This window comes from Trichoplusia ni, unplaced genomic scaffold, assembly GCF_003590095.1.
Source record: "Trichoplusia ni isolate ovarian cell line Hi5 unplaced genomic scaffold, tn1 tig00000615, whole genome shotgun sequence".
Classification (NCBI taxonomy): Eukaryota; Metazoa; Arthropoda; class Insecta; order Lepidoptera; family Noctuidae; genus Trichoplusia; species Trichoplusia ni.
Window position 1 is genome coordinate 13,474 of NW_020800046.1, and position 21,673 is coordinate 35,146.

Consider the following 21,673-nt stretch of genomic DNA (forward strand, 5'->3'; position numbering starts at 1 on the left):
GGAAATAAAACTTTCCGTATATGAGAAAGAATCGTGAACACCACGATATACACATAGTGTCTAGTTATATATATATTTTTTCATATAAAAACTAAAAAAAGAGCCAAGTTCAATAAAAAAATATGCTTGGCTGTTTCTGTTCTTGGCTTCGCCTTAGCATGAAGATGTAAATTAGTTCCAAGTTCTATGCAATATTGTCAACCCTCCCATATAAAAATAAATGCGGATCATTATTGCGGCAGCAGTTAAAAAAATCAATTCTCATATTCACATAAAAGCACACTCACCTACAAATGACTCTCATCACATAGACATAAAAAGCAACAATCAATTAGGAGTCTGCGCAAACATAGCTTCTATCATCCCACTATCTCAGACCAAACACCATCTTTTAAACTAATATACAGCAGGTGTGAGAGGGACGCAGCTCTACAACGTATAGCGCGCTATCCCGCTTCCTCACCAGCAATGACATTACTTTAAGTCATGGCTGTAGGCCCATATACCGTTATAACTTGTTGCTTGAAGGCGGTGCCCTGGGGATTTGCCCGGCCCGGGATCTAGCCCTGTCTTTGTTTCTGTTATTTTGTCTGTAACTAGCTTAGTATATTCGATTTCCTTGAAATTGACTTATTGAGTTCGCTGCTTGTATTTTTAGACGCGTTTGTTATTTCTGGGGTAGGGTTGTAGGTTGTGTGTGTTCTTAGTATAGACTAGTTTCTGGTAGCCATATTGTTAAAGGGCAAAGAGAATGACATCAACATATCCCTTATTATAAATATCGTAAATGTGTGTAACTCTTTTTGAACATAAAGTTTTGCCCTTATTTTACGCAAACCCTACTTATTTTTAAGCAATGTTGCGTAAAAACCTCAAAAGCAATCATTTGACTAATGAAAACAAAATAAAGTTAACGCGAACGTTTCCATTCAAAACCACGATTCAAATTATTTGATACCTGTTTGGCTCAAAAAACTATTCTCAATAGTGTATCATGTAAACCAATATTTTTGTCCAATCGAAAACTATATTGAATTAAAATTGAGCAGGCTAAAAATAATTCGGTTCGCAACAAAAGCTATCAGGATTCAGGCCGATACGATAGAAATCAGTCACTCCCGATTCCCTCAAGGGAACAAACCAGCTTACCCTTAGCCCTGGGGGCCCACTCGGAAATTATTAACGAATAATCACCCCGAGAGCACAAGGAAACTTGAGCACTATTGCAAAATGCCCAAGATTGAAATTCTGTTAGCTAGATGTCGAAGCCTGGCCAGTTGTACTGTAGTGACACACTTAGATACAACGTAATCCGAAGATGTGACGATATTTCGAATCAATCTGTTTGAACTAGGTCTGTTTTGAAGATTGTAGGTACTTACTTATTCAGCTTATCTTAGTCATTCTGGTTTGCATGGTTTAGTGGATAAAAGCTCAGTTCTTCACGATAAACACTTAAAATTTCAAGCATTTAAAATTTCATCAGTAACTGAGTATATTCCCAGAAAATCTCCTTTTAATGAATGAAACTTCAATGTTACAGTTTAATACGGAACCATTATTTCGCTTAAAGGATATTTCAACGAAAACACCTAAAACCTTTTAATCATTCGTACTGGTAAACTTCTGTTAATGCCAGTTCCACAAATACCTAAAATACGAAATTCCGCTCCCAAACTTATTACATTCATCCCAGTTTTGTTTGAATTTCCATAATCGTTCCTCGTTTTCTATAAACCGATAGATAAGTCAGGCTGCCGGGCCTCCGATATGAGTTTTGTACCATCGACCCAAAACCAATTGTACTAGATGTTGTCGTTTAACTTTTTCAATTTCACAGCGGAATTGGCCGGTCCACCTCCGACCCTCACTTATTAAAAACGAAACTGCGATAATGGAATGTTTCCACTTGAAATTAAAAACTTTATTGCCCAGTAAATCATCGAGCCCGCGGTATGTTCCGTGTGTATAAGATTTAGCGATCGACCAACAGTCCCACGCCCTAAATTATCAACTTCACACCAAACTTGCGGAAAAGTTCAAAACAAAAGTGATTCAACCTGTTTCGGAAGATGAAAATTCACAACATTTCAGTATATTTTATTGGGTGCCCGGAAATTGCACGCACCATACTGCGTATAAACAATTTTGTTACAAAACGAACTTCTGAACTCCGGGTGATAAACAAGGGTACCTTTATCGGGGTCCTAATCGTGCAGTTTTTATTCCCCGCAGAACACATCAATTAGTTGCAGATGCCACTAGCTTTAGATTTTAGAAGGTGCCGAGGGTAATCCTCGCAAGTTATATAGGCGCCGGCCAGGGACCGACCACGGATGTAAAATAAAACTGGAATCTGAATTTATTTTTATCTGTACGAAATTTTCCTTGGGGACATCCGATCCGGAAGCGGTATTCGTGGGAAATAGACGTGGCCCAGCGGCTCGGCTGTAAAATTCCTGCTTTACAAGACCCAACCGACTTCCATAGAGGAGCTCAACTAACGGAATATGTGACACAAGTTATTAAGTTTCTTTGAACTTTGTGCATATTCGCCAGTTCACCTTTTCGATGGATTGCCAAAAAAAGGATTTGTCGAAGATAAAGTTATTTACTTGATATTCAATTATCTACCTACTTATAGATAACTGCCCAATCAGATTCATTATCTTTAGCTTACAATCAGAAATATACCAAAACCTCTGTATTATGGAAGCCTGCCGCCGCATCTTAAAGTAATATTATTGCGAAGAGAAATGTCGCTCTTCTCAACCATAATAATTTAAAACGGGGTAATCTCCCTTTGGTCAAATACCATACAGTGTTTTTTTAGAAACAGCAATATTCCAAACTTCAGTTAAAAAAACCTTTACTTAGGCCTAAAAAGGAATAACAATCTGGTCACTTCCATTGAGTCGATGGTCCCAAAGTGGCAGGTTAAAGGCGACTTATTAAAACGGTCGCTTTAAAATATGTCACGTTAGGGTGCCGCCGGCGTATAAATAATGTCTGGTGGTCGGATGAGGCCGAGGTGCTACTGTGGATATACGAACCGTCTTCGTTTACTTAGAGGGGATATGACTGACGCTTTCCATTGTTTTACTACATCTTATGATGTAGAAGCATCAAGGGAAACCTTAGGGTTGCTTGAGGACGCGTTTGACATGGTGTGTAGTAATAGATTGAGAAACTCCAATTATCCGTCGCTCCACTTAAAATCCTGCCGATTCCAAAAGATACCAGCTGAACCCAGCATATTTCGGTAAACTATATTTTTGACGTTTACAGTTTACTGTTTTCTAACCTTAAATACTGTAGAATAGAACAGATGCTGTGTTGCATTGAAGTTAAAAATCAATAGAATCAATAATTGATTTAATGTATAAAATAGACAACAATAGACGTTGGAGTAAAGAGAAACTAAACATTCACTTCAAAGGTGTATTTTCGTACTCTGCCAACTAGACCACTTCAGACCCCATACAAAAAGTGTGTAGATCTTCAACTGTGTATACCTAGGCACAGATCGTTAAGTCCTAATGATAGCAAGAAGTTTAATAGCTAACTTTCGCCCTCATTTCTATTAGAAGCGGAGGCTTTGTTAAATTAGAACCTCTGTACCGAAACTAGTATACTAGCAACTTGTACTAGAACTTAATAGAACAAATATCAATTTGTAAGTTGGCATTAAAATAGTTAGGTGTTAATGAGAGTGACAGATACCGTCTGTAAAACTAGTTAATTTCATGGTCCTTGATTAAATTTAAGGAAAAGGTTGTATTCAAATTTGGTAGTCATTTTTGGGGTTCTGTTCTGAAAGGGTAAAAAAGGAACCCTGCTTTTATTACTAAGGGTCCGCTGTCTTTCATCTTGTCCTTCTGTCACCAGACCGAGGACCGTTATAACTAGAAGGTTGAAACTTTCAATGATGATGAATATCCGTTGCTGTTATAACAACAAATCAAGATTTACTATCATGAAAATTTTCTCAAGCAGGCGTTCTTTTCCAAATTTGTATTCTTTCTTTTTTTAATACCACGATCAAATAACGAATATACATTTTTTATTAAGGTTATTTCTATAAAAGAAAGATCAAGTCAACTTTCGATCAGCAACAACAACTTCATGTCTTAATTAATTAATTCGCTTATCCATAGTAATCTAACGTCGTGCGAGGTGACACGAGTGCTTCCAATAGCCACGGCGTCGACCACGCTCAGAATTTACACCAAGCCGCCATTACATAAAATTCGATCCCGACCCGAATTATGAATGATATTATATAAAGTTAGGATATCAGTGTTCCCAACGATATGAATAAATTAAAAGGTAGAGGCTGTGTCTAATATGTTGGTGATTGATCTGTCCCTATTCATATTAGTTCATGTAATTTTCTCAAACTCACATTTTGAATTAAATTTTCTGTATCAAGGAATTTCAGTTTACTATGTTCTGCAGTTATATCATTCCACTACTACTACAACCTTCTTATACCAATCACAAATTCACAAACCGTCTACAATAAACGCCAAAACCTTTCATCAAAACCAGACTTTACACACAAACATTGAAAATATTTATCAAGTAAAACAACGCAAATCAAAAGAAGAATCTTCAAAGTGATATACAATATAACTGGAATCCTTGCAGACGGAGTTTATAGTGGCAGCCAGACAGGTAGGCGGAGATAAAAACTTTAATGTTGTTTGTAGGATCGTCGTGAGCTGTAATGTGCACCGGCCTGAAAAACGAGCCGAGTCACTCGGGCCCATGCACCGCGGGAGCGCTGCAGGGCTGCCACATGATGGGAAACTGAAGAACGTTGACCACACGATCATGATACCAGTCATACCAACAATAATCACGAAACAAATAACTTTAATAAAAATAAAAACGTGACTGCTGTGATTGTGTTTGGTGTTAAGAATGTTGAAGTCGGTGATCAATTTAAAGAAGACGAAATAATAAAAAGGAACTAGCAAAGTTTTCGTTTAAGCCAAGTCCAAACATTGGTTTAAGTTAGATATGAAGAAATAAAAAAGATGATGGAAAGCAATCGTTAGACAACCCTAAATATCTACCTTAAGTGCACAACAGCGGGTCGTATCTCCACGACGATACACTGGACTCTTCACTAGCGGGAAAAGAATATGCAACACCTTCGCAAACACAGAAAAAGCACCCATATTTACTGCTTAATAGGGTCCATATTACAATTACAGATCGCAGCAAGGTAAGCAATGTTCCCAGAAGTGGTGGTATCCGTGGCACGCAAGCAAAAATGAATCTTGAAAGCCAGACGGATGAACGACAAAGGGCTTAATTTCCTGTGTACAATAAATAGCTATGGGCATGTGGCCACTAAGGCAGCAAGTATGATTGTTAGAAATATATTGGTATTGATCAAATTATTGAAGTTACCAGATTTTTGTTTTACAGAAAAAAATATTAGCCATGTTATCGCTAGTATCAAATCGTTTCTTTGTTTTATTTAATGTCATTTAGCTCTTTTACTTAACAGTCACGATAGCCCTTTAAAGATTTTCATCAATGTCCAAATTTAACAGCTATCATTAAATAAACGACTTGCATAAATCCTCTCATCCTGAGTGTATTCCAGTCCTATGCCTGATCCATCACGTGATCTTTTATGGTATATGTAAAAATCCAATGCGATATAATATTGGTCTATCTGTTGGGTGACACAAGGGGAAATCATGGGTTTGTAAAATGATGATGGTGATGATGATCCAACCCGAAAACAAGTTTAATCAGAATCGATTTCTGCTTTATTTTTTTGGGATGAAATCTATCACTTTTCGGGGCCCCAATCCGAGTGATACCAGTTGTTAATTGAGGCGGACTGTAAGGTGCGGATTGCGTAGTTTTTGCCCTCTTCCAGCATAATTACTCCAAGCACTGACTCCAGCTAAGTTCAAAGGCCACTGTTTTATAGAAACTCGTTAAAATTCTATAGGAGTTATTTAAATTTAAAATTGTATCTCGCATTTTTATGAAAATATAGTTTTTCAGTTTGATGTTCGGAATATCTCCGTTTTATTCCACGTTTACAGCTCATTAAATGTTAAGAAAGATATAGCTTTATACTACTAAAAGGGAATCATCTACGATTTGAACAGTTAGACCTAACTTTATCTGGATGTTAGTGGGAGTATTCGGTTAAAAAAGGATCGGGCTTGGTGGTTTAGTGAGATACATTTTGAATGGACATAGCGCATTAAGATAAGTAAAAAAAATGACAAATGCACAAAATGAGCTTTGTAATCTCGCTCGAAAAGTTCTTGTCTTTTTACAACACCATCTAGTAATTATATTATAGATTAACCTAACCTCCATGCTGCTCAAGATCGAAAAGAGTGGAAAGATCTTCTTCGAGTCCTATATACCTGATGAGGGATAACAGGATTTTATCATCATCACCATCGACATCATCAACCTAACCTCCAATGACAAGAATGCACAGAAGATTTAAGCAATCAACCAAAAATTCGCCTCAATATCAGACTACATACCACACTACATACTCACCTTCGTCACGTACGTAGAGTGAGTCGCATACATAACAATATAATACAGGAACTGAAGGAATGTAAGCTTCAGGTCAAGCGTGTATGCACAGCACAACATGACACACATGCCGTAATCCTTTTACAACACGTGATGACGTCACGCGGGAGCTCACACACACATACGTACACCGTGTTCCGTTCTCGAGCGTAGGAGACAAAAGAGTTTTTATGTGAATCGACTATTTCTGTTTTGTAGATGACCAATGACGAGCTTTAAAAAAATATATATTATCGGCCGGTATGCTATGTCCCACAGCTGAAGGAACTAGCATGTGCTTATCATGAAAACAGTTACAGTTTGTATAATTTTAAAATTGTTATTTATTAATACACAAAACTTTACTTAGTGAATAACTGTCCTGTCCACCATAAGGACAAGATGAGTTTAAAAAAATATTAACAAAAGGTACTGCATAAAAATCCAGGTCTTTTACCCATTCAATTCAAAAGCCTTTTTCAAGCTCTTTTAAAACATAATAATGACTGTAACTGCGCTTTAGAAGTAAAATCAGTTCACCAAAACACCTCAAACATTAAGTACCACCCAAAGATAATTTTAGCCTCCAAAGCAAATTAAATTACCGAAGTACCGTCAGCAATTGAACACTAACTGCTGTACATCAAAGCAATTCGAGTCCTTTGCTGCGGTCACGTGACACTGGGTCGATCCCGTGACGTCATTTGTCACGCTGTTACGTCACACGACATGTCGAGAAACCAATTTCGTTTTAGAATGGTATATTGAAAACTGTTCGCTTTATTTTGGACAAGTATTATGGATTGGATTGGATATTTGGCAAGAAATATGCCTCTTATACATCTTATGTAGTTTATTCAAACTAGGGAAATGACTTTGACTGTGTCTATCCACTATCGCACCATGTTACCAAGTGTTTAAGGTTAGTAATAGGGTTTACTGTTATATATTTTTTAACAATTAAACCTTGCTTCATGACCGTGTTGAGGGTTATTAAAGAAGTAACATTATAAATTATTGTATAATGGCAACATGCCATGACGTTCTGCTAATAAACTTATAATGCCTCTGATAGGCATACTCGCGCAAAGTTAAATTGGCTTAGTATTTTCAATAATTTATTGATATGTACAGTAATTCTTAGCAATATTTTGACAATTTACTTGCTATGAGAAACATCTTATAATATACTCGCGTCGGGCAGACCGAGAGGGATCGCACACTGTTCCCCAACCCATCGTTACGTCTCAACCCCAGTATTTACACGAAGGATTAAAATCTTATTTATGGCCTCTAAAACCCAAAAGACATTTACTTCACGTACTAAACACAAAAGCACTCTTCAGACACTTTATTTACAACTTTATTACTACACACATAAAGTTTGACTTAAATTACTTCAAAACTACAATGTTGGAACATAAAGAATACATTGAATCTTATGAAAATAATTAAAATATAGGGGCTTGTCTTAAAATATAACATAAACACACTTCTATCTAAAATGTTTCTCGAGCCAACTCACAGAAACAAATTAAATATTTCAGTACAAAGTGAAACTTAAGATAACAAGATATTGTTGTGAATACCTTAGCAAAGAGAAGCAGCTAATTTTGCCTTCAACACAAGGGCCAGGCGATGTAATCTTTACAGATTACATTTAACAAATGAATCCATTTAAGCCTGCAGAACGAAATATACCTAGCAATATGTTATGAGCATAAAAGTAAGCGAACGATCTTACTTTGTAATAAAAAGAACTTAAAAAATAGTATCTTACTGTTTTGTTAACTTAAATTAAATTATCTTCTATTTAAATTTAAGTTTTTGATTCTTACATATTTGCTTTAAACAAGAACAATGAAACGTCAACTTAAACAATTAAATATATAACGATGGCAACACGGAATGACACTAATCATTTTAGCAGGCTGCCATCTTTATTCTAGTCATAATTTGTGTCTTGCATGACTAATCTAGATAGTATTAAAAATAAAACGTTCCACTTTTTTTCGGAGGAAATAAAGAAGCTTCTCCACACATTGTATGGTTTCGAAATAAAACACTTTAGACGCGAAAATCATTTTAGACCACCATTAGGTATTTTAGAATACCATTTCTTCATGCTTACACTTTTTCGTTAACAGACATGACATACTTTGTTCTAAGTCATAACTATTTTCCCTGTATAGGTGACTTCTTTCCTGCCATTGGTGAAATCGGTTCAGGTGGCGTTGGTGACGCTGGCGGGCTCAGTGGCGGCATCTTATGAGGGAGTAGCCTATAGATGTACTCGACCAGAGCTGTAAAAATATGAGGATTAAGCAAATACATGAGACCTGAAGGAAGGTCTGTCAGGAATCAGAGCTCAGAAATGCTACAACCACCCAAACCTCAAAGGTGCAACATCTCTCTTCAAAAATATTACCTAATGATACGCCCTCAGGCCAAATGAAATATAAAAAAAATGTTACACACAGATATTTTTCCCACTATAACGTGTATGGAATCTTATGAAGCGTCCTATAGTGTAGATCAATATGCTATATAGGCAAAAATGAACTAAACTCTACTTGCCGAATTCCGTTCAGTTTCTAAACTATTCATTTTAGATCACACACTAAGAGTCTAGTAGTAATGGGAAACTAGTTAGACATCAGGGAGATAAATATCTGACCGCTTATCTCACTCCTATTCCAGACTTAGCCTCTTCCATCGTCCCCCATGCTACTATAAGTAATAAGTACTAATAATAAAAGGAGGATAAATAAAGACAATTACCTTTTAAGCTAAGAGTTTTCCATCCATTATCATTCTTGGGTCCAGGAAACAGATCCACGAGACCATTTATGATCTCATCATGGATGTGCAGTTCCTTTGCCTGCAATATTTTAATGAATTCCCCTGGCTCGACACTGTTGTGTCTCTTTTGGAAATCCATTATGAAGTCTCTGTTTAAAAAAGAGTATGCTATGCAATATCGTTTACATCAAAGGTAATTTTTCAAGTAAAGTATGAACTATCAAAACTGCATCAGAGTAAAAAATTCTAAAACAAAAGAATCTATAAATTCTTTCCTCTTTTCTCTGATAGGATCTATAGGCGACACCTAATCATTATTATTATTAATCTACTGCCAACCGTACTTGGGTCTCTCCGACTTTCTTTGCTTCCAAGTGACATACATCCTGGCGTCAGAGTTAAACACACCCGTAGGCTTCTGACGTGCCCTACCCTACATTAGGGTAAGTAATAAGTACTACTACACGATAAACCAAAAAATAAAAAACCCTTGACAATGATGAATTACAAAGACTGAAATGTAGTACGATAATCAGAATTCCATATCCCATTCCCCCCCCCCTCCACCAAGTTATCAGACATGTATACTTATTTGCAGACATTTGGTTATTCTTCCCCAATTTTACCCCCACAACTTTTGAATGCCTCAAACGATTTTAATGAAACATTTATATTTAGACTCGCACATAATTCACCTTTTATACGTCATACATATGACACCTTTTTGCATCCGCGTTTAAAAATAATACTTTGCTTACACAGCGTCCGGCTTCCTACTTTTCTTCTTCTTCTTTGTCGTATGGATCAGACTCTGCACTGTGATCGTCCTCAAATCATGCAACTTTATCGAATAGTTACAGAGCACCGTACCATGTGTTATCTTTGTGTTCTTTCTAAAATCTAACGCCAATATTGCTTGCAGCTCCTAAACGAATAAAACTCTCATAAATTGGTACTTAATGCTGAATTTAGGTAATGCTGAAGAGTTTGAACGAGCTAATCACAAAAACTACTGGTCTGATTTTAAAAAAATGTTTCAGTGTTAGATAGCTTTTTATTAAAGAAGGTAAGGGATATATTACGCTATGATTAATGAGAGCGGTTATGGGAATAGATCACGCTATGATTAATAGGAGCAGAGCAATCATGAAATATTTTACAAAAACGGGGATAAGTTGCGTCTAAAACTAAATCCTAACTAATAGCTTCTCGCCGCTAAGTCGCGCGCTAAAACTATTATTATATTGTGCAGCGATGTCTCTTTTCAACAATTACAATGAAAGTTTTTTTAAATAGGTGGCAATAGGCTTAGGTTAGAAGAACATTTTAAACATATATTCATTAAACTAATACAACAGCTGAAGAACCGTTTCGATAATACCTTTCTAGAAGTAATTATTACGAGAATAAAGAAACAAACGTTTCATTAAACATTAAAATAAACGTAAAGGATAAAGTTCTATTCATATTTCCAAGAGACCCTGATTCTAAATTAAAACGAGAAATCCAATAAATGAGTAGATCCGACTCTGTAATTCTACTCTAACAAGCTAACAAACCCACTTTCCTGGTAACATTATTTCAAATATCTTAATCCTCACATTTCAAAGGCTTCCGTACGTTATTTCTTATTCATATTAAATATAAGTCAGATTTAACATGACTTTTGGAGTTCCGTACTATAAATTCCGTTCTATTTCTAAAAATAAAGGTCGAGCCAATTCGTTTATTTTTAATCTATGTCCACGAAACTCAGTGCGAGTCCAACTTACACTTGACCGGTTTATTTTTTGTCGTACTAAGAGTTGTGAACTAGAACTTCGTTGAAGTTCTACCAAGATTATAATCAGGTTTAAACGTAGGCCTTGACATCTAACCGGCCCACAGTGGGATGTCATGTTAGGCTCTCATTACTGTTTAACCCTTAGTACAGAGGACCTAGGCACACTGTAGGGCCAACAACCACCTCTTTTAGGACTCCTACAGTAGTGGAAGGAAGACGCCGATCTATATATAGAGCGCTGTCACCATTACGCAAAGCAATATTTTTTATACGTGTATATCATTGAAGTTCTCCTGAAGGGGTAAACCACTTTTTTGTATGCGTTTGGGTGGCGCCCTGGTTGGTGAACATTTTATGAATAATAGATTTTGCACGGCCACAGACCTTCCAAATATGCAAACAAAATTTCATAAAAATCGGTCAAGCAGTTTTGGAGGAGTTCAATTTCGTACATCGTGACACGAGAATTTTATATACTAGATTCAGGCAGATACTTACATCATAAAACTCCTTGCTGACCACAACATGGTTCATCAGTAACTCCTGTATTTTGACATTCTCGTGTCTCATCTTCTCCAGAAGCAACAACGCATCACCTGGCAAGAAAGGATTGGAAGACAGGTCCAGAACTTGAAGCTTTTTCGCCAAATGTAGACTCTTGGCTATGATCTTAGCAGCAACAGTAGAAAGCCTGTTTAAACATTTTAATTTTATTCACTTCACGATCAAACTCAACAACGATTTAGTTTAACCATGGAGTTAGTAGTTAGTCACAACATTTTTGAAAATGTAATACCAACAGGAGAGTAGGCTTATACCATTAACCTCTTGACCTTCTCGTCAATCCTACTCCCATCTATCGATCCCATTATGTTTCACAATTATATACACCTGAATCATATTTTAAGCATATCATATGTTGTGGATAATTTAAGTTATTTATGCAGACATAATGTATAACTGTTTGTCCCAAATATATAAACAACAAAAACATACAACCGACTTCAATTAAACCACTGAGACAAGATTTTTTTTGCGACCAAATACCAGCTATTCTGAAAAATACAGACGCATCAAAAACCTTCTTTTTGAAGCTAGTTGAAAATATATAAATAGTTCCAATTCAAACGCTCCGTGCTCTTAACTCCTACCACATTAACTGCCAGCATTCACTTTCAGCATTTTTGTCCTCCGCAAAATATCATCAAGATTCTCATCATAGCTCTCTCAAAGCGACTATAATTCACCGGCATCGTTAAACAGGACATTCTTTTAACGTTGTTATTTACCTCCACAGCGGTAATCAAGCCGGGCTCGAAATAGACATAATTGCATCTCATTTGCAGATAATAAGGAAACGGATCTCGCATTGCTCCAATGTAACCTTATATCACGGGAATTATAAGGAATTGAACACGTAACTACTGAATAGTGAGGTGTTATGCAACTGAGCTATTCACGTAAAGCCAATGAGATATTAAGGCAGGTTAATGGCATAAAAATAGAAAGTCTCTTTGCAAGAAACAAAATGCGATCACCTTTTCAACCTAAATGTGATTTAGGTCAACTTTAAACTCGACAAGTACTAAAAATAAACAAAAGCTACTGAGCCTAACTTGATGAAAATTTTAAAGGACCAAATGAAAGCTATATCAGGTTAAATGAAAAAAGAATCAATAAAAATGGATTTTCTAATTCAGAAGATCTGTGGTAAATAAAAGAAAAGGAAGAATTGAGAACCTCCTTTGAATCTTCCTCCTACAACCCCTACGTGCAGTGTACTTACAGGCTCTATAAACAGTCTAATACCTATTGTAGCTGAGGTTGAGTATCTTTAAGTTTTTGATTCCCAACAAGTTCCGCAGCTCCAAGGTGATGTTCAGGCCTGTCCAGGACAAGTCCAGCTTCACCAGCACGTTGCTATGGCCCAGACGACGGCAAAGGGCAACTTGACCTGAATGGTTTGGTTAGGTTTGATTAGGCATTTATAAACAAAGGCTGAAAATTTTGGCTTTCGTCCGTTTTGCTGGTTTTGTTGCCCATTTTTTCTTCTGCTCTAAGAACGTTTAGGATGTGGACGAATGTAGGAATTGTCCACTGTAGATCATTTATAACTCAAAAAATATTTCTTACAAATTTTCAATGTTTATTTATTAGAATATATTTTTGGAGAATATATTTCATGATTTTTCTGGTACCTATGCTCCCATAGGTCAAAAATCAAGAAATATAAATAAAAAAATATTTTTTAGACAGAATATTACATTGCATGTAAACAAATACCTAAATCCAAAAAAAAAACATTGAGGTATGAAACATATTTACTGGTTTCCAAAAACCCCGCTATATGGGAATTACGAAAAACAAAAAAGAAACGTAGATCCTATTCCAATTTTTGTTACACGACCATTATACTCCACAAATCCCGATATAAGCTTCAATATTGACGTTCAACAAAAAAACACAAACTGTTTCCATCCATCCGACATGACCGTGTGAAATAACCGCGCATTGATTGACATCCAAGTTTTTCAGCATTATAAGCGCAGAAAACACACGTCAAAAGCATGTTCGAAATAAAACTGTGGCAAGCTCATGTCCTATTTAATATTTATGAGAGGGTAGAACCCGCCAACGAAATAGCTCGTTGAAAGTTCCAGTTGTGAATGTTCTAAACGGCCATGTGTGCCGGCTCGCCTCAACGAATTTATTGTCAACTTTCAACGCATTAAACATTACATGATACAGAGTTTTATACACTCACAGTTTACGTATAGTTACAACTGCGTCACACAACTATGTTAGAAGACCCTGAATGATAATTACATGAGGAATAAATATCAAAAAATATTTATCCCTTGTGTAACGATGATTCAAGTCACATGCACAAAGACACTCAGGCTCAGAACCAGCATTTCTCAAAAATAGTTATGCTACGCGGGGTACATTGGGTTTTGTCCTTTAGCCTATTATAGCTAGAGATATAAATATAACGATTACAAATACCTCTGACCCTCGTGAACTTATTCCAAGAAAGATCCAAATGTGTAACACAATTGTTGACGCCGAGCGCATCGGCCAATATGAAAGCACTTGCGCTTGACAAGTCATTGCGGCTCAAATTTAACCTGAAACAAAAACTTTAATTAAAACTTATGAGTGCAGATTGAGATCCCCTGCCAAATTTGAAATTGCCAACCTGCAGTGAGCTATCATGGTGATCAATGCAGGAAGGGGGCTGTGCCTAGCATAGAGATGTATATCGGCTGGTACCGACTTATGTACTTACTAAGGTAAAGGCATGTGATTTATTCAGCCGACTTTTAAAGGTCGTGAATATTGAAACTAAAAAAGTGGTTAAACTTTACCCTACCTTCAACACAGTAGCAATAAATGCTGAACATAGCAATTTATCATTCATCTTACGAAATTATACCCTGTGTCAAACACAATAATGTCTATAATAAAATATAGAACTTACTGTTTAATAACTGCACCTTGTTCGATGGCTTCGGCTAGGTACGACAGTCCTAAATCTCTTAAATCATTCCACGATAAGTCCAGTAATGTCATTTGGCGTCGAGACAGATAGACCACCAGCCGTCGGACACCCTCAGGACTTATTCTAAAAACGTAGAAAAATACAAATCAATCAGAAATCAATTGTGTTCGACATGAAAAAAGGTGTAAATCAAGTTAGAGAGCTTTTGGTAAGCTCTTGAATATCTGTCGTTATTTCAACAATACAAATAATATAATGAAAATAGAAATAAAACATTCAGGCTTATTCTCTCATCAGTTTGTATCAGTACTATTGAAAATTACTATTTTGAACCTAAATTGTTCCACAGCAGAGCAAAGGGTCACGCTACCTACTATCCAGTCTCATAGTTCGTACCCAAAGGGTTACAAAACGGAACCACGTTACTAAGACTTCGATGTATGTCCGTGTTTCTGTTATCAGGCTGTATCTCATGAATCCTGATTGCTAACAGTATAAATTTTCCAAGATAACGAATTACTGTTGGCGCGACCAAAAATTTTATGCAGACTATTTTTTGTATTTTCCTTCTAAGGAACCCTCTTTTACGCGAGTCCTCCACACGTCTAACAAGACCGGTATCCGTCTATCAACGTTTAGTGGAGGTTACTCCGAACGGTACCCAATCTTTTCAAAATAATGTTTTCCAAACACTAAGCTCCCTCTTACTTGCAACAAGACAACACAAGACTTTGCAGAGCATTCCTGTCACCCAGCATTTGTCCGAGATGGTAGCAGGCGTCGGGGCCCTCTAAGTAGTTCCCAGTCAGATCCAGCCGCTTGACAGTACGATTGTTAACTAACGCCATACACATAGCCCTCACTCCTGATGGGTTGACGCCGTAATACTGAAAATATAAAATCCAAAAATATTTTGCTTCTATAAGAATAGAAGCAAAATATTTAAAAAGTAGAAATAGTAGTAAAGTAGAAATTTACATAAAACTAACTTTTAAATCGATTTGTTTGTCTCGCAAACCTCTGTAAAATATCCCAACTGGCATTATCTTCATTTCATCGCACAAATCCAAATATAATTCTTGTCCATCATCAGGATATATTTTTTGCTTCTCTAGAAATCGAAAAACATTTAGGTCAAGCAACACCAAAATTAAATAAATTAACTGTAATCAATGCGGCCTTTTGCGTGGTTACTTAACATAGCTTCAATACCAATAAATCTTCAGAGCACAGGAAATACATTAATATTCTTTTTAAAGTTACCAATGTTAACATCCCTCGAAGCTACTAACCCAACACTATATACAAACTTACAAATTATACTTACGTAGAATAACATATTACATACAATCCCTTCCTTATGAGTTCCCACTAATTAAAATAAACTGTAATACCATTATATTATGTTGTACCTGGACGAAGTATCGCTTCAACAATGCCTGGATCTGTAACCCCTGGATAGCAGTAATACAGATGTTCCTGAAGCGAGCTTGACGACACGAACACATATTCTGCACAAATCTCTCCGGGACCAGGATCGTAGAGCCCCTGTTTGTACAGCTTCATCTTCGGACTGTCTTCAGGAATCCACTCCACGGACTCCAAAGACACTTCTTGAGATGACGATGTGGTCGAAATGGCCACATGGAGCTCCTCAACCAAAGGAGGCGAGTCCTCATCGGAATCAGCGAAATAATCCATTGCACTTAACAGGCGTACTTAAGAATTAATATCCAAAACTACTAACTATACTTTGCGTATAATTCGTAAGTTGTCAATTTGACAAGCATTGAAACTGTATGTTTCGCTGGAAGATTGACAATGAAGATTTAATTTTTTAATGTTTGACCAAAAAGTTGGAAATACAAACGATTATTGGAATACCCCACAAACTGTATAAACCAATTACAATTATCGCGTTAACAATTAAAGCACATGTTTATTTGAAACGCAACTGTCTTGCGCGCAACAAAGTTTATCTACGTATCGTTCGTTCCAAATTAGTTTTCCGCCCCGCGGACGCAAAACAGTCAAACGACTAATGTAACCGTTCCATTCGAGATGAAAGTTATCTTTGTAAACAGGACATGATTTCAAACAGCCGTCGGTGGCAAGAGTGGAGAGCAAAAAGCGTCATGTGGCGTGCAATATCGAGCCAAGCAAACATTTACCGAAGCCAGTTGGTGTACAAATGCGGGGATGAGTTTTCACAAACCTCTGTCTGCGTTCACAGGCTGTGTGTGCGTGTGTCGAAGTAAAAAGTATCCTGCAGCCCTTCCCACGGTTGAGATCCAAGTTTATGAGCCTCCCCAAACTAGCGAGATAATAAAACGTTTTGACGAATACCAACAAAGCAATAAACTTGATACGCGACATATTTACGTATTCACAATGAATTGCCAATAAAGATCATGTTATTGTTATTTGTAAAGCTTTATCGTCGATTTATAGAAATGAGTTAGAAGCAAGAGCGCTGTAAAAACGTTATGTTCAAATCTTGATTTCATAAAGATTTGCAGATGTGAAATCGCGACAAGAACAGCAAAGCGACGACGTTCAAAATTGGCTTTTGATGATACTTCGTCAGAAAAGATAAATTATATTTCCTTTCGTTATCATAATATATCTGAAATTCCTAAAAGTGTGTCAAAAGTGTTAGATATTTTCGTCGTCCGTGATTCAATTTCCATATTATCTGCAATATTCATAAAAACACTCAGTAATCCATGAGCATTGAAACGAATGCGAGAGAAGGATTTGCTTAATAATCACCGTCAGATATTTACATAGGCAGAACCATATAACTCAAAAAATCAGGCCCGGCCGCGTGTCAGGGCGTTATAAACTGCCATCATTTCACAGAAGCACGCATCCAAATCCAGCTTCTCTAAACACCTCATACATTCCGGCGTAAATAAATCACTCAGCGTGAAACAATAGAGCTTTAGGCAGTGTTGATGGCGGGGAAAAATCATAAAAACACCATTACACTGCCGTTAACGGATCCGCGATTGCCTCAATACTGAATTCCAACGGGTAAGTGATGGGCTCCCTGATGCTAAACGTCTTTATCGTGACGAAGATGGAAAAATAATATTCCATTACTTATCTGCTTTAGTAGTCGATAACCTATCGGGCTACCAATGCCTGCTTTTTATTTTTCTTTCGTACTTTCGACATTTCGAGACTAACGACCGTCTGCTGTTTTATTTGTGTACGATAGAAATGTATTGTTATCAGGGAACGTATTGAATTGAGTCCTGAAATACATGGTTTATGGTTCTTTTCACCTTTACCCAAAAACAAAATCATTTTTTTTTCAAGTAGACCTTTTTCGGGCACTGTCGCAACGTTAATTAGTGACTCTAGTCTTCTAGGTCTAAACCACCATTAAAAACTACGTCAAATCTTCTTCGTAACTGCGGGAAATGAAGAGAGAGGCCGCTCTACGCCGAGTATTACTTTATTAGGCTTCCACAACCATAATAATCTATACTAATATATAAAGCTGAAGAGTTTGTTTGTTTGTTTGAACGCGCTAATCTCACCAACTACTGGTCCAAATTGAAAAATTATGTTGTATTGAATAGACCATTCATCGAGGAAGGCTTTAGGCTATAAACCATCACGCTGCGACTAATAGGAGCGAAGATAGGTACAATAGAAAATGTGAAAAAACAGGGCAGGTATAAATCATAACTTATAACTTCTACCCACGGGAACGAAGTCGCGGACAACAGCTAGTATCAAGTCAGTACTCAAAGATATAGTAGAACATCCGTTTGAGTTAATCGACTTCAGTTTTCGCTCGACATCCAAATAAATCTTATTATTTTGTCTATTTGGACTGCTTGCACAACAAATTTTAGGAACAAGCGATATATCAAACCTTTCACCTAACTTCAATACTAATTACCAACTATTATAGGAACGGAACAAATTCCGTAAGACGACCTAATTGCGTATGACGTAATCAGGCGTTTCGCTTCGGGGACACGTTGCCTTATTTCTCTATATGCCGATAATTGACTTGATCTTATTTCAGAACATTGAAGGCAGTATTTAAAGGCGTCAGGTAGGCTCGTTAATAAAATACCTGGTATTTGGGAATTAGATGTGTCCGCTCAATGTACTGTGATGTCTGTGGGAAAACATAACATGATATTTTAGTCAATTGAGGTATACCTATTATTGTGATTGCTAATTTGGAGGCCAACCCTCCAGCGTGATTGTGTCCTGGCTTTTCTGCTCAACCCAAAGGAGAATAATTCGATGATTTTCAATCAGGAAAAAAAGAAACTGCCAGTTTTTCTTAGTTTGTAGGGCATCCCCTCCGATTTCCTTCCATGACTCAACTTTAAAGACTGAATAAAAGTGTTTGACATCAAATAAGCTTACAAACATAAAAACCTCAAACAAATTGTTAAGGTAAGCAATTAATAAATTAAATAAAACGTTCCGGAACATTTTATACACAATTTGATCACAAAACCAATAAAAATAAATAAAATTATTCACGTGTTCCGTAAACAAAATAAAAATTCCACAGCACTAAAAGCTTAAAGGCCACCGTTACTCAAAGTGTAAATTATCGCGTTATTTTGTAGGAAAACTATTTCTATAACGTAGGTTAGCTGAAAACCTTTTACTACCTATTAAAATAATACCGTAGTAATTGAAGAAGCGAGACAGCAAATAGACTATGTAGAGCAGCATCTCCTTCTCTCACCATAACAGTATTACTTTTAATAGTGCCGGTAGGCCCCTGAAATGTTTTTCGGAGGTCGTTAGCCGAGTTTTTGCCCTCCAAGGCCCAAAAGCGGAGGCAACTTTGCCCTCAACTCGCGTATTTCGTTCACTTACCCACCGCTGTCTTTATAAATCGTGATATATCGGACTACATGTAATTATTACTTATAGTACCGCCTTATTTATTAATTGAAAGGTACGGCCAGTGTACGGCTCTCGAGTATTAGGTGACAGGAGAGAATAATGTGCGTATCTACAGGATTAGATAGGTATTTTCTTAGTCGGTTTAGTGAAATAGGTTTTACTGGGTTGCTGTAACGCTATAATGTTGCACTTAATAGGTAATGTTTGTGTCAGGGGTAGCTTGCTCAATACTGTTGGACGAGTGTCGAAACACAAATGCAACCCCCCTAGGTACGATATTCATCAACCTCTATTCAAATTACTAGTAATATCTATCGTTTGTTACGCATCAAAATGTTGACAAACCCTGACCACCCTATTGTTTGCGCTCCGATACATTAATCATCCAATTTAGTTTACAGAATACATTATTACGTCCATCGAAAACATCCCACGTAAAAATATATCGATATAAATAAACATCGATACTTCACTGTCGACAAATATTCGTCATTTCATTGAAAATCGATTTTAATGTTATTTATTCATTCAGTTTGTGCCAAACACACAATACGATTTTATGTAATTTATTTCAACGACGGAATTTCATGCCGTCGTTTGTTTTTCAGGTCCAATATTTCTTTTAAAATTTCCATGGAATGTAAACGTTGAGTAAATTGTTAAAATCAACGCGAGGGTCAATTATAAAATTACCCTGTTTTTACTGTTGCGGTTTGCTGTACAGATTAACAATCGCCGTGTTTGCGTACACGATTAATATAATCGGTTCAGGTGTTTGGAAAAGGTTTATTTAGCAGGCTGGGTAATTCGAATAATCTGTCTGTTCACAACTCCACACCATTGAATTGAACTGTCGATTTGATTAAAAGTGTACAGTACAAGGGTACCGTACATTTTTCTATGAATAAACGTGTTTTTTTTTTTCAATTATTGCTGGTCAAAAGGTTCTTTGCACAAATCCAGTGTGACCAAACCCGATAGTGAACAGGAGTTTTACTTTTAGTCGATTTTAACTAGTCCTTTGAATTCAATTAGATTATGTCCTAATGTACAGACAGAAAAATTTACAATTTAGATTTCATCATCAGTATCAAACATTAAATTGTTTCTAACTATGTATTATCTAGAAACGTGATAAGCTCGTCGTGAAAATTAAACGAATGAAGTTAATTCTATTCAATAAACCTAATTATAAATACAGTCAAGTTCGACTTGAATTCGCGTTGAGGATTCCGTACATTTATAAACAAAATTGATCAACGTAACCTTGATCTCTATTTTTTGTTATTTTTTTAATGATCCTTCTTTTTATAGTGACAATAGGAATACACAAACAGTGAACATTTCAAGAGTCTGGCTTTCACGGTTTATAAGACTGGTGGCAAACGGACAGACTGACAGCTGCGTCTTAGAAACATGGTTCCGTTTTTACCCTTTGGTTATAGAACCCTCAAAAGGCTAAAGATGGTTTATTTCACTAAACTATAAAAGCTGTGAACAGCCTTAACAAATTAGGACACGATACTCTCCAACGCCTAAATCAATTTAAACTTTTTCTCCCACTACAGACAACGTTTTATTACACTAACTTTTTAATGAGTTCACAACACACCGCGGGCACAGATATTCGTTTGTTTGTACAACGAATCAATGTTTTACGAGTGTACAAAGGTCCCGAAAACTTGCCCGTCAACTGCACAACTCAACAATGTAGCAATGCATTGTCCTCGGGACACGAATTTAAATTAAAAAACTTTAGCGAGCTTTAACCGTAACAAGAAAACGAGATTCTCAAATGAATGAATCTTTGTTTGCGCCTCGCGCCTTCAAATTGTTTTTTTAATTAATGCGCAGATGAAAAATGTTTTTGTATCTGAATAGATACTTGCGTGGAATTATTTAAATAGCTTATTACATGTTGAAGCGATTACATTCATCAAGTAAATAGAAATTTGGGTTTAGACTTTATTTAAAAATTTGAGACACGCAATTTAAATGCTCTTTCAGTCGAGATTATGGAGATAAATAGATTTTATTTTTCATTCAGTTTTCGCGCTTTACTGAATTTTAAATTATGTTTAGTATAAACATAATTTAAAACATATAAAAACGAAAAAATACTTTCA

At 36.4% G+C, this 21,673-nt stretch overlaps 1 protein-coding gene across 1 annotated transcript; it reads right to left on the reverse strand.

The window, feature by feature from the left end:
- Positions 1-7,523: 7,523 nt before the first annotated feature.
- LOC113507109 (leucine-rich repeat-containing protein 74A-like) lies at positions 7,524-18,170 on the reverse strand. The gene is made up of 10 exons (XM_026889969.1): positions 16,067-18,170; positions 15,644-15,765; positions 15,363-15,541; positions 14,634-14,777; positions 14,159-14,280; positions 12,962-13,106; positions 11,651-11,843; positions 10,128-10,294; positions 9,349-9,518; positions 7,524-8,870 (listed from the first exon to the last, which is right to left on the reverse strand). Exons 1-10 carry the CDS (start codon positions 16,353-16,355, stop codon positions 8,743-8,745), a joined length of 1,659 nt encoding a protein of 552 aa, XP_026745770.1. The 5' UTR covers positions 16,356-18,170; the 3' UTR covers positions 7,524-8,742.
- Between the last annotated feature and the right edge of the window lie 3,503 nt (positions 18,171-21,673).